Source organism: Dipteris shenzhenensis, chromosome 29, assembly GCF_047967505.1.
Source record: "Dipteris shenzhenensis isolate YYH24624 ecotype China chromosome 29, Dip_SZ_1.0, whole genome shotgun sequence".
Taxonomy (NCBI): Eukaryota; Viridiplantae; Streptophyta; class Polypodiopsida; order Gleicheniales; family Dipteridaceae; genus Dipteris; species Dipteris shenzhenensis.
The window spans coordinates 23933131-23946063 of NC_141624.1; the positions used below are offsets into that span (position 1 = coordinate 23933131).

The 12933-nt window shown below is 44.3% G+C and overlaps 1 protein-coding gene across 2 annotated transcripts in view; it reads left to right on the forward strand.

The window, feature by feature from the left end:
• Window positions 1-12603, forward strand: part of LOC147882611 (putative potassium transporter 12) — a 137617-nt gene extending 125014 nt beyond the window's left edge. For both annotated transcript variants that reach the window (XM_087400372.1, XM_087400373.1), the window contains one exon: window positions 11332-12603. In XM_087400372.1, the coding sequence (XP_087256498.1) occupies window positions 11332-12434 (1103 nt within the window). In that variant the 3' untranslated portion in view covers window positions 12435-12603. The remainder of the gene's footprint in view (window positions 1-11331) is intronic.
• The last annotated feature ends 330 nt before the right edge of the window (window positions 12604-12933 follow it).

A 12933-nucleotide genomic window follows, 5' to 3' on the forward strand; every position in this document is an offset into this window, starting at 1 on the left:
GGGGAGAACCAATAGCCATCTGTCTTCAGTAAGAAAGTTGAGAGAGACACAATGGCGCTTGAAAGCCACAAGATACTCATTTGGATTTTCTTCTACCCGTCCACAAAACACGGGAATGTCAGCCATGCTTGGAAGATGGAAAAGAGTGGCTTATCTATGGACGAACAATAGTAAGAGGAAGCTTGAACTGAAAATCGGGTGAAGATACATCCAAAAAGCACACATAGGCAGGGTAGGGTGTCACTGGTGTAGTGTGAAATATTATACGAGAAGAATCTTCAGCATAGAATAGCACATAGACTATCTTAAAAGGACCAATCCTCATGATATCACTCTGATCATTACACGCGAGGGTTAGAGGTGCGGCGTCGCATGAGGTTGTTCATCAAGGCAAACAAGAATGCCATGACAAATGTCAACAGTTGGAGAGCTTGCAGATCACCTTCAGCTTCTTCCAGTTCTTGTAGTCGCCATTCTATTTCTTCAAGGGGTGTGCGGTCTGGCATCCTTCTTTTGAGCAATGTCCTTGAGAACCCTCCTGATGGTCTGCCGAAGTCGGTGAACTCGTATCAAGTAGGCCCAACACTTAGTTTCATGATGACCACAACCTTTGCATTCCTTACAAACGATCACCCTCCTTCGTGGCTTGCGGCTTGATTGGGGTGGCGCTTCCACTCACGTCATGCGTGTTGGAAATACAAGCTTCACGTGCCAAGAAATCAGCAACAAGATTTCGAGCTCGAGGGATATGCTGAATTTTTACCTCTTCAAACTGGTTGCAAAGTTCCAAGGCTTGTTGATGTCGTGGAACCAAGCCTTTGCTCCGCACCTTCCACCTTCCACTAACTTGTTCACACACTAGTTGAGAATCTCCTTGCACCTCCAATTGCTTGGCATGATGTTCTTGTGCCTTTTGTAGCCCAAAAATGAGCGCCGAGTACTCAGCTTGATTGCAAGTACTTGCGGGCGAAGACTTGCTGTAACAAAACTCCTCACCACTCGGTGAAGTGAGCTTCACACCCACGCCAGCCGCCTTGGTCGAAGGTTTGTAAGCTCCATCAAATTGAAGAATCCAAGATGTCATCACACCAAGACGAGAATTCGGACATCCCAAGTTTCTCGGTAGTCTAAGATAGGTAGGAGGAGAGGGTGGGGAGAATTCAACACTTGAGCCAAACGTTCAGCACTAAATAAACTTGCAATTCTTTGTTGATAGTTTATCTTAAGCCCAAAAAGAATTACAATTTGAAGCTCGAAATGAGGCACAAAAGGCTGATTAGGTACAAATGGATTCCTTGGCCGAAACATTACCAACCATAGCCAAGGCCTAGAAACCTTTGTAATGAGATTGTGAAATGACCATTCAGGACGAGCTTTTCCACAGGAATCAACAAGCAGATGCGCCAAATCTCCCCCCAAGCTTGGGGAACATCCCACCCTTCGAAGAAGGAAACCGTTTTGATTACCTCTGAAGCAGCAAGTAGTTCGATCACCGCACAATGAGTAGAAGTAAAGTCAAAATTCTCCCAGCGTATCAGTAGTTCGTCACCTTGAATTATCCACGGTGTGTCATTCCACCCGTCATCACCATCAATAATGCACTGGACAATTAGCCGTTGAAGGTCGACATGAAGATCAAGGAAGACATCTCGTGCATTGGTAGCCGTAAGGTGCGGAGGAACAGGCACCAATTGCTTAAACGCGTCGAGAAGTGACATAAATGTCCACTCTTCGCGTGAGGCGTGCGTCCGTGAAGTGGGCTTGGAGAAGTTCTGAATTGGCGATCTAGCAAGAGAAGTGAGTAGAGAACATAAAATGAAATATTTTTGCTTTTTACAACAAGAGCAAACTCCTTATGGTTAGAGAGTTACAGCTCCCGCAATTTCAATATATGATCAAAAATCATTACATTTTTACGACTTCCAACTTGTTGGCCCAATGATAAGACTTTCTTTTGTGAAGGGGGAGGTCTTGGGTTCCAATCCTACTCTTTAATAAAAAGAGAGGAGAGGGGAGGAGAAGGAGAAGAGAAAGAGAAAGAGAAGGAGAAGAAGAAGAAGAGAAGAGATAGGGGGGGCGCGGGATCTGCTGTTACTCTTTTGCAGGCGCTCAGGAAACAGTCCGCAACCAGAGCAGTCCAGAGAACTGTCGCGCGGAAAACTGTCCGCAACCAGAAATCGCAGCAGTCCAGAGAACTGAAGCGCAGAAAACGCACGAAGCGAATGCACGCGCAATAGCTTAGAAAGAGCACAGATGGTATAGTTTTGTTGATATAACCCGTACGAATAGAAGATTCGCCAACAGCCGTGGAGACCTGGGCTCGAATCCCAGCAGCCACACCAAAACTTTTAGCCGGAAAAGAAACCGAGACCAAAGGCGAGAGACTAAGTATGGCGACGCTCAACGGCCATAGAGGAAAGGAGATCACGAGGGCGAAGGGAGGTCATAGGGGTGAATAAGGAATTAGAAGTGGAGGGAAGGAAAAGGGAGACTATGACACAAGGGGAAAGGGAGAGTGGGAAGAGAAGCAAGTACATGATAGGAAGAGGAATGTTGAGATGTAGACATCAAGGGAAGTGAACCATACTTTATTGGAAAGGAGGGATGAGAGGGAAATATCAAAATACTAGCTAGGTGGCTTTACAAGATTGAGCGTGTCCCATCAAGGAATTGCCCCTTCCTTTTATAGCCAAAAGAGGGGGTCTCTCCACATTAATGTATCCTCCCACATGCATGGTGTGTGTGGAAAAGTCTCCCATGTGGGCTAGGTGGGTACGCACTCTCAATTGTATGCGACAACCCTTTGCCTCAATTTTTCGCATAAATCAAGTCCCTTATCTCAAGTCTATGATACTTCCTAGGTCTCTTCTAATTTTATAATAGGTTCAAACCTCTAGGAGGACAAGTGGAGGCTTGGCACAAGGAATCTTGCCACCTCGTCCTACTTTCCCCATTATTTAACTAGCTCTCTTTGTCCTTCTATACCTCCCCCACATGGGCCTATCCCATATGGAGGGAATAACTCAATATAATAGCCATCTCCACCCATTTTATATTGCTTCTCCCTTGGACTTTGAGCCTTATCTCAATTATTGCATCCTAGGTGGAGGGGTGGCACATGGAGGAGCCATGCCACCTTGCATTTTATAATATTACTATTATGGATTATGTACAACACACCTTATGGGTCCTCTTACATGGAAGGGTGGCACATGGTCATGCCTTGCCACCTCAACCTTGGGCCCTATGCACACCATATTTGATTATACTATTGCCACATATACAAACACACATACATATTAATGCCTTTTTCCTTAGACAATTTTATCCATAACAGTGCCCAGAAAATCCTTCGACTTCGAAGGGAAAAGAGGGAGAGAAGCCATAGGGACTGCAAAAGCCAATGGCAGGAGGAATTCTTGACATACTGGGTCATGTTCAAACCCAGAAGAACGAGAATTGCTGCTATCATGGGGCAAAGTCAGAGACCAGCAAGCGCTGATTTTATTTGATCCAGGGGCTACTGATAATTTCATATCAGAGGACCTAGCCGTGAGACTGGGAATAAAGACGGAGGAGTTGGGCAGGGCTTTGGATGCTGATCAGATGTTCTGTGGAAACCTTGTTCCAGTCACTCCCTTGATAGGGAAGCTCCGTCTTCATGTACAGAGTTATGTGGATCAGGAAGACTTCTTCATTTCTCCACTGAAACATCATGATGTAGTCTTGGGTATGCCTTGGTTTCACCGCAAGGCAGTGAAGTTGACCCTTCTTGAAAGAGTGCTGGAGTTTGTACATAGGGGCAAAGTATATCGTGTGGTTGCTAGGAATAGAGGGGAAACTATTCCCATTGTATCAAACTGTTCTGTTGGAAATGAAATAAAGTCTGCAGTTTCAGCTTACATGATTTTTGTAAAAGAGAGAGATGTGGAAATGCATGCTGAAATAAGTGAGGCAGATCAGAATAAATTTCAGTTCCTTGAAAATTTTGAAGATTGCTTTTCTGACATTTTGCCAGGGGAGCTACCCCCTGAGAGACTTGAGGATCATGGCATAGAACTCATTCCTGGCAGCGAGCCACCCAATAGGCCCCCATATAGAGTTAGTGCAACTCAGCGAGGAGATTATGACTCAGGTGCAGGACTCGTTGTCCAAGGGGCTGATTCAGCCCAGTTCTTCTCCTTTTTGTTCCCCTGTACTGCTAGTATTGAAGAAAGATGGTTCATTCCGTATGTGCGTCGATTACCGTGCACTGAACAAAATGGCTATCAAGAATAGATTCCTTATTCCACGCATTGATGATGTGCTGGACCAGTTATATGGAGCTTCAGTTTTCAGCAGGATTGACTTAATAGAGTGGCTATCACCAAGTGAGGATACAGCCTCAGGATGTGCACAAGACAGCGTTCCGCACTACTTTTGGGTTGTATGAATATCTGGTGATGCCTTTTGGATTGACAAATGCCCCAGCTACTTTCAATAGGATGATGGATCATATCTTCTGACCCTACAGATAGTTCACTGGTACCTTCTTCGATGACATAATTGTCTTTTCTAAGTCCGAAGAAGAGCACAAGGAACATCTTGCTATAGTGTTTCAAGAGTTGAGAAATCATCAGCTCTATGCAAAAAGCAAGAAAAGTGAATTCTTCCTGGAAGAAATCCATTACTTGGGGCATATAATATCCAAAGATGGGATACGGATGGATCCGGCAAAGATCTGCAATTCACGAATGGCCAGAGCTGGAAACTGTGCATGAAGTTCGAAGTTTCCTAGGACTGTGTTCTTACTACAAAAGGTTTATCAGGCATTTTGCGGATATAGCCGCTCCACTCCACGATCTTACTAAGAAAAATGCAGCTTTCAGATGGGGAATTCCTCAAAAGACAGCCTTCACCACACTCAAGGAGAGGTTGACTACAGAGCCAATCTTAATCGTTCCAAATTTGTATCAACCATTTGATGTGGATTGTGATGCTTGTGGGGAATGTGTTGGGGCTGCATTGCATCAGAATGGTCATGTAGTGGCCTATGAGAGTAGGAGACTCCGGGATGCAGAGAGATATTTGGGAATCTATGAGAAAGAGTTATTGGCTGTAATCCATGCCATCCATACATGGAAACATTATCTTTTGGGTGCAGATTTTACTGTTAAAACAGATCGCCAATGTCTGAGATATTTTCTAACTCAGACAAAACTTTGTGAGAAGCATATGAAATGGGCAAATATGTTGTCAATGTATCATTTTCAGATTGTCCATACCCCAAGAATTCGGAACAGAGTGGCAGATGCCTTGTCCCGAAGACCCCAGGTTAATAATGTGACTATTGCTTATCATCAGGACCTGGAAGGCATAAGGGAGCAATATGCTAATGATGTAGATTTTGGCGAGATTTTACAGCAAATGCAAGAGGGGCAGTCCACCAGCCACTATTCCCTAAAAGATGGGTATCTAATGAAAGATGACTGCCTATGCATCACCCAGGAGATGAGGAAAAAGATTTTGGAGGAATGCCATGCACCTCCCTATGCTGGACATAGAGGAATTACAGCAACAACTCTAGCACTAGAGAGGTATTTCTTTTGGCCAGGGATGCGGAAAGATATACATCAGTTTGTTACTGAATGCCTTATGTGTCAGAAAGTGAAGTATGATAGACGGAAGGCACCTGGCCTACTTATGCCTCTTCCCGTGCCTCAGGCACCGTGGGAAAGTATTACAATGGACTTCATTTTTGATTTGCCAAGCTCAAAGTCAGGGAATGATGGGATTTGGACTATCATTGATAGATTCAGCAAGCAAGTTCATTTCATTCCGGTTCGCAAAACCATAAAGGCAGATCATATGGCTAAACTTTTCATGGCACAAATCTTTAAGCACCATGGTATGCCTAAGTCCATTGTCAGTGATCGAGATCCCAGAATGACCAGTCTATTCTGGAGAGCTTTATTTGATAACATGGGGACGAATCTGAAATTTTCTTCTTCTTTCCATCCCCAGACAGATGGTCAAAGTGAAGTAGCGAATTCTACAGCATTGGATATGCTGAAATGCTACGTTGGTGACCAAGGTTCAGACTGGGAAAAGTACCTACCATTGGTAGAGTTTGCTTACAATAATACAGTACACAACTCTATAGGGAAAGCCCCCTTTGAGGTCATTTATGGGAAGGTTATTCTGCCACCTATCCTGAGGACCAAGGATGAAATATTTGCAGCTGATCAGTTTGTGAGAGACCTCCAGACAGCCGATTCCGGACAGCAATTGAAAGGTCTCAAGAGAAACATAAAAGAGCTGCAGATAAGCATAGGAGACAATTAGATCTCAAGGAAGGGAATTGGGTACTTTTGAAGTTCGAGAAAGCTAGGCTCCGTAAGTTTAAAGGCAAATAGAAAGTGTATGCAAAGTTATCTCCCAGGTACTCTGGCCCTTTCAGGGTTACAGAAAGAATAAATGAGGTTGCATACAGGTTGGCATTGCCAGAGCATTGGAGGATTCACAATGCATTTCATGTGAGTCTTCTAAAGAAATTCCAGGGGCCAGAGCCTACAGAGCCAGTATTAGAAGATCCACAAGAAGTGGATGAGCTGGAGGAGGTCCTTCAGCCAAAGCAGATTGTGTATCATACTGTATGCAAAGGCCCTTAGGGCAAATAATTTTTTACAGATACCTTGTAAAATTCAGAAATTATATGGCATTAGATGCCAAGTGGATGGATGAAGACATGTCCGATCATCCACAGCTTTTGGATGTTTACAAGGAAGCTTTTTAGTTGAGGTGAACTGAATAGAAGCCGAGGGGATGTCACCATCATGTAAATATCCTAAGTCAAAGTATTGTTGACCATTTATTTGATCATAATTAAAGAGTTTTCATATGTATTAATTATGGTCAAAGAGTTCTTTTAATGGCCAGGGAATTGACTACAGTCAAAGATACTTGACTCTGGTCAAGTAAGCCTGACTTCGGTCAGGAAGACTTGGTTTATTACCAAGAGGGTTAACTGCGGTTAACCAGAGAACTACACAGCTGACTACGGTCAGAGAGTGTTGACTTCGGTCAACGAGACTTGGCATGCGCCAAGAGGGTTAACTACGGTTAACCAAGATGTGCCAACTTCGGTTGGGGAGTTATGCCAACTTCGGTTGGAGAGGCTTGATTATAATCAAGGCGCCTCGACCCTTGGTCAAAGCTCCTTAATTATGATCAAGAGCGTTGACTTTGGTCAACCAGAGAATAAATGTATATTTTTTTATATTTGTTATGTGTGCACGTGTTCAGTGGGGATGCCCACCGTGACTAGAATTAGTCCACAGTGTGTTATTTGCATGCAAAGCGCTAACAATGAATGGGTGCCATGGTGGTGTGCTTTAATTACTTGTTGCAGGTACTAAGAAGAGTTATTATTATTATTTTTTGAACAGTAACCAGATGAAGTAACTGACTGGTTACTGTAATTAGACTAACTGGTTCTGGTCTGGTTAGTCTGTAATTCGACCAACTGGCTGATCACAGTCTGGTTACAGTGACCAGACTGGTCTAGTTGAGTCAAGTTAGGCCAGACTAACTAAACCAGAGTTAAACTGTGTTGGGGTTAGCTTAACCTCAGGTCTACCACCTCAGCCACCTGTCTAGCTGGCAGTCCAGGTCAGCTACCACATGTCCTGCCACGTCATCTGACACGTGTCCATATGAGACATCAGCAATTTTATGTGCACTGCCACGTCAGTGCCTATGCCACATCAGCACCTGAGCTGGCTGCCATGTCAGCTCGCACGTGTGGCCGCCACGTCACCTGTGTGCACGAGTCCGGCAAACAATACGCAACCCCACGTGTCTGCTGACTTGGCAAGATTGCCTCTGCCACGTGTGTGCGACGTCATCTGGTGCCTTGCCTGCCATGTCACCTTGGCTACCACGCTGGCTGCCACATCAGCCTATGGTTCTAGACCTTGGCTGTTGATCAGCGTCGGGCATCTTGTGTCACGTAAGAACCTCCGTCAAATGCGAACCTGCGCATGAAGGCATCACTACGCTTGAAGGCGTCGTGACCACACGGGGAGCGTGACGGAATATTGGCCCAACTAATTTACGTTCACGTCTCCCGTCGAATGATTGTAGACGGAAGTATTTGGAACTCTGTGCAGTTGCCTTCGCCAATCATCTACAGCCAACGATCTATTGTAGCAGAGAGGACAATAGCTTGATAGAGCAGCACCTGCTATCACTTCTCCTCAGTATCGGCTAATTAAGCACACGGGTGTCCTACTACCGCAACCACAATCTCCTGATTGGAATTGATACCCGTCAACGATCTCCCGTAAGATTACATGAATCTCGTCGATAGCCAAACTAAGGAAATCATTTCAGGTCACTTTGCGCCACGAATTTGCTTTCTTGCGCTGACCTTCAGCCCTTACTTCATCCAACGACCCATATTGCAAAGCTCTTCCTTTCCTTAGACTTGGATCGTGGTTTCTTTATTCTCTGGCGGGATCGTCATAGCCTGAAAAGACTGTGAGCCTTGGCTCTGATACCAATGTAACCGTTCCCTCGTAAAATACAGCAAGGATACTCCCAATGTAAATGTCTCGCTGGTTCTCAACCTTCCTGCTTGTGTAATCTTACGACAGCTCATAATTTACAGCAAGGAAACACTGTCAAATGCTCTCCTCTCCCTCTCTCTCCCTCTCTCTACAGATACACTAGGGCCTAGGACAACAGTCGGGCTGGACCCCCCCCGAAGGTTTTTATTCATTAGAGAGAAAAGAACTTAGTACAAGACTTCAGCGTAGAGCTGTTCATACATATCCCAAAATGCGAAAATGAAGCATTACATGAGCTCTTAGGCTCCCTTCCTTGGCAACAAGCCACTTGTCAAGTTCTACTTTACTTTCCTAAATACATGCCACTAAGTGTCAAGTTCTACTTTACTTTCCTAAATACATGCCACTAAGGGCAACTTTGGAGTCTTCAAAGCACTTGGTCACGCGAACCGCCTCCTAGGCTCTCTTGTTAGGCTCCATTGCGCTTAGGAAAAATAACGCTTCTTAGTACCTGCAACAATTAATTAAAGCGCACCACCATGCCACCCATTAATTGTTAGCGCCTTGCATGCAAATAACACACTGTGGACTAATTCTAGTCACGGTGGGCGTCCCCACTTAACACATGTGCACACATAACAAATATAAAAAAATATATATTTGTTCTTTGGTTGACCAAAGTCAACGCTCTTGATCATAATTAAGGAGCTTTGACCAAGGGTTGAGCGCCTTGATTTTAGTCAAGTCTCTCCAATTGAAGTTGGCACAAGTCTCCAACCGAAGTTGGCACATCTTGGTTAACCGTAGTTAACCCTCTTGGCGCATGCCAAGTCTTGTTGACCGAAGTCAACACTCTCTGACCGTAGTCAGCTCTGTAGTTCTCTGGTTAACCGCAATTAACCCTCTTGGTAATAAACCAAGTCTTCTTGACCGAAGTCAGGCTTACTTGACCAAAGTCAAGTATCTTTGACCGTAGTCAATTCCCTAACCATTAAAAGAACTCTTTGACCATAATTAATACATATGAAAACTCTTTAATTATGATCAAATAAATGGTCAACTGTACTTTGACTTAGGATATTTACATGATGGTGACACAAGACATGATGTATATATTTTTCATGTTTTTGCACCATCTAGTAAGTTATATGTATCAAAATAAGGATTTATGAACTTATTGCTAATTTTTTCCACCAAGTTCAGAGCATGGTCGCCCATTTAGCTTATCATCTCTCAAGGCTGAGAATGGTAGGATAGCCCACTTAGGCGCTCTTTTTTCAGGGGGTCTCTGGGGAAAAAACCATTGAAGGGGAGGTGGAAAGGATAGAGAAAAATGGGGAAGAGGAACCCTCAAGGGGTCGGAAAGAACAGCCCAAAGGCCTTCTGAAAAGGGAAAAGAGGGGCCTGGGATTGTGTGCTAGCAGCCAAGAAGGGCTATAAGCCAGCTCCAAGGCTGGCGAAAGGGAGCAGCGGGTGGCAGGGAAAAAGAGGAAAGGAAAGGCAGCGGCAAGGGGGGGAGGCGAGGAGGCAGAAAAAGCAGCGGTGACAGACCACAGGCTGTCAAGGGAGGTGAGAAGGCTACAAACGGAGCTGTGGGAAGCAAAGTAAGGCCTGTACCCTGTAGGCCTTGCCTCAGCTGAAAAGGGCTAAAGCCAGCCAAAGTCTGGAGGGGCAGGGGTGAAATCCTCTAGAGGGGAAAGAGCCAGCATGGGCTGCTGCGAACCCAGAATGGGCTGTGACAGAGCCCAAACGGGCTGGAGAAGGTGGCCATGCAGGCAAGGCCTGTACCCTGCAGGCCTTGCCTTAGCTGAAAAGGGCTAAAGCCAGCCAAAGTCTGGAGGGGAAGATGTGAAATCCCCTGGAGGGGAAAGAGCCAGCATGGGCTGCTGCGGACCCAGAATGGGCTGTGACAGCCCAAACGGGCTGGAGAAGGTGGCCACAAGCAGGGGTGGGAAAAAAGCGTGCAGGAGTAAGAGAGTGGGAGGAAGGTGGGCTGGCGGAGAGGGGAGGGCTGGCTAGCAGTTGCGGTGAGCAGGGAGCAGCTACGAGCAGGGGGCGGTGAGCTTGACGTCTCACGAGATACTTGCACCACCGAATGTGTACAAGTGTTGAGAGTAGTAGGACTTGTATCACTTTTTAAGAGAAAGGAAAAGGTGTTTTTGTTTCTTTTGTTTATGACTAATTTGCCGCAATAGGTCTCCCACTTTTATCAGTCACCAGTTTTGTGTATTAGGATTAATTTTGGATTTAAGTCTTTCTTCCCTCCTTAGATGTTTCTTATGTTGTTTCCAAACCCTTTTGCTTGTCTTGACCTTATCCTCTGTTTTTCATCCCTTTGTGCTCTTGACTTTTACTTTCCCTTTTCCTAACAGATTTTAGAAATATTTTTCTTCTTTCAACTGCTGTCACTCTCTAGTCTTGGTCGGCCTTCAAAGTCTTGAGAAGGGTGAAGGGTTGAAACGGATGCTCGTCCACCTCCAGGATTGCTTTAGAAGCATGGAAACAATTCAATCTTGCTTCTCTATGGTGGTTTTCCATTAATGATTAGACAAAGTTATGGCCAACTCTTCTGAAGCATCTATTATCAACTTCTGCATGTATAATGACTGTGCCCTCTTCAATGTGCTTGTCTGCCCTGGATTGCACTGTGTTAAAGTAGTTTGCACATGCTTAGTCTATCTGCAATCGGAGTCGTAGGTTTGAATTTGAGGAAATGTAGGCCAATTAATTGTGATTTTGTGCTGCACTAACGAGATTCTGTGACATGGTGTTTTATTTACAGGTGTTGCCGTAGTAGGTGATATGCTGGTCACAACAAGTCTTGTAGCCTTGATCATGCTGATGATCTGGCAGACACCACTTTTTCTAGCTCTAAGTTTCATACTCTTTATTGGCAGCATAGAGATTATCTACTTATCGGCAGTGCTATTAAAAGTAGCTGAAGGTGGTTGGGTTCCTCTTGCTTTGGCAACTTGTTTCCTTACAATCATGTACATATGGCATTATGGGAACAGAATGCAGTACCAAAGTGAGGTTGAACAAAAGATTTCAATGGATTACATGCTGAAGTTAGGATCCAGTCTGGGTACAGTCCGTGTTCAAGGGGTTGGTTTACTTTACAATGAGTTGGTCCATGGAGTTCCTGCAATTTTTGGGTACTTCATAAAAAGTTTACCTGCTATTCATTCTACTGTAATTTTTGTATGCATCAAATATGTGCCTGTTCCAAAAGTACCACAGTCAGAAAGATTTCTTTTTCGAAGAGTGTGTCCTCGGGAATACCATTTGTTCCGCTGCGTCGCAAGATATGGATATAAAGATGTCCGAAAAGAGGATCACTATGTTTTCGAGCAATTACTTTTGCAGAAACTTGAAATATTTTTGGTCCAGGAGGCACAAGAATATGCACTTGAAGCTGATCAGTCATCTCCAAGATCTGAGGAGAGTGATGATTATATGTTGTCAAGGAAAATGGGTTCACACGAAGATTTTGGTTTAAGCACCCATTCTGTTGAAAGTCGTGTCAGGGAACCTTTACTGTTGAAAGCTGCCAGTGGAGAGGAAGACTTTGGGCGGAGCAAAGCACATCAGGGATCTCCTTTGGTTTCTGGCACATCCAATCCTGGGGAGAGAGAACAGGACACTTTTAATATCGATCCGGATACTGCAATGGAGATCTCCCAGCTGCAAGAGGCAAGTGAGGCTGGTGTGGTATATCTCCTAGGTCATTCAGATGTCCGTGCAAAAAAGGAATCTTGGTTTTTGAAAAAACTTGTTATTAATTATTTATATGCTTTCATGGCAAGGAACTGTAGGGCCACGGCTGAAACTCTTAGTGTTCCACATACTAACCTTTTGGAAGTGGGCATGACATACATGGTCTGACCCTTCATCTATTTCTGGAGAAACTCTCTTTACTCCCTGCTTCCTTCTTAACATCCATTTTTGACCAAGAATCACAGCTCAAATTCACTTCCTATTTTTTGTTCAGGCTTGTAATACATTCAATGATCTATGGATTCGAATTCAGCTTCTATGTATGCAATTTCTTTGAAAACGCGTGAGCTCGACCATAAGGGCTTCTTGAAAGGACAAGTTTTGTCTTACTTCTGCGTGCCACAAGGAGAGGAGGCAGGGAGGAGTGAGTTTTGAATAAGGAGTGCAATATATTTTATGAGATTTGTAGTTAAACCATTGCTGAGTCATTGGAATAAGAATTTGAACTAGAAATTTATTTTCAGTTTGTTCTAGAAAGGAACAACAAACTGCAGGCAGGATGAGAAATGAATAAAGGTGTATAAAGGTGTATAAGGCTGAATGAAAAAACTTGACAGTATCCCAATTGTAGCTTTGAGCAGACTGATATTTCTTGGATATGTGGGTG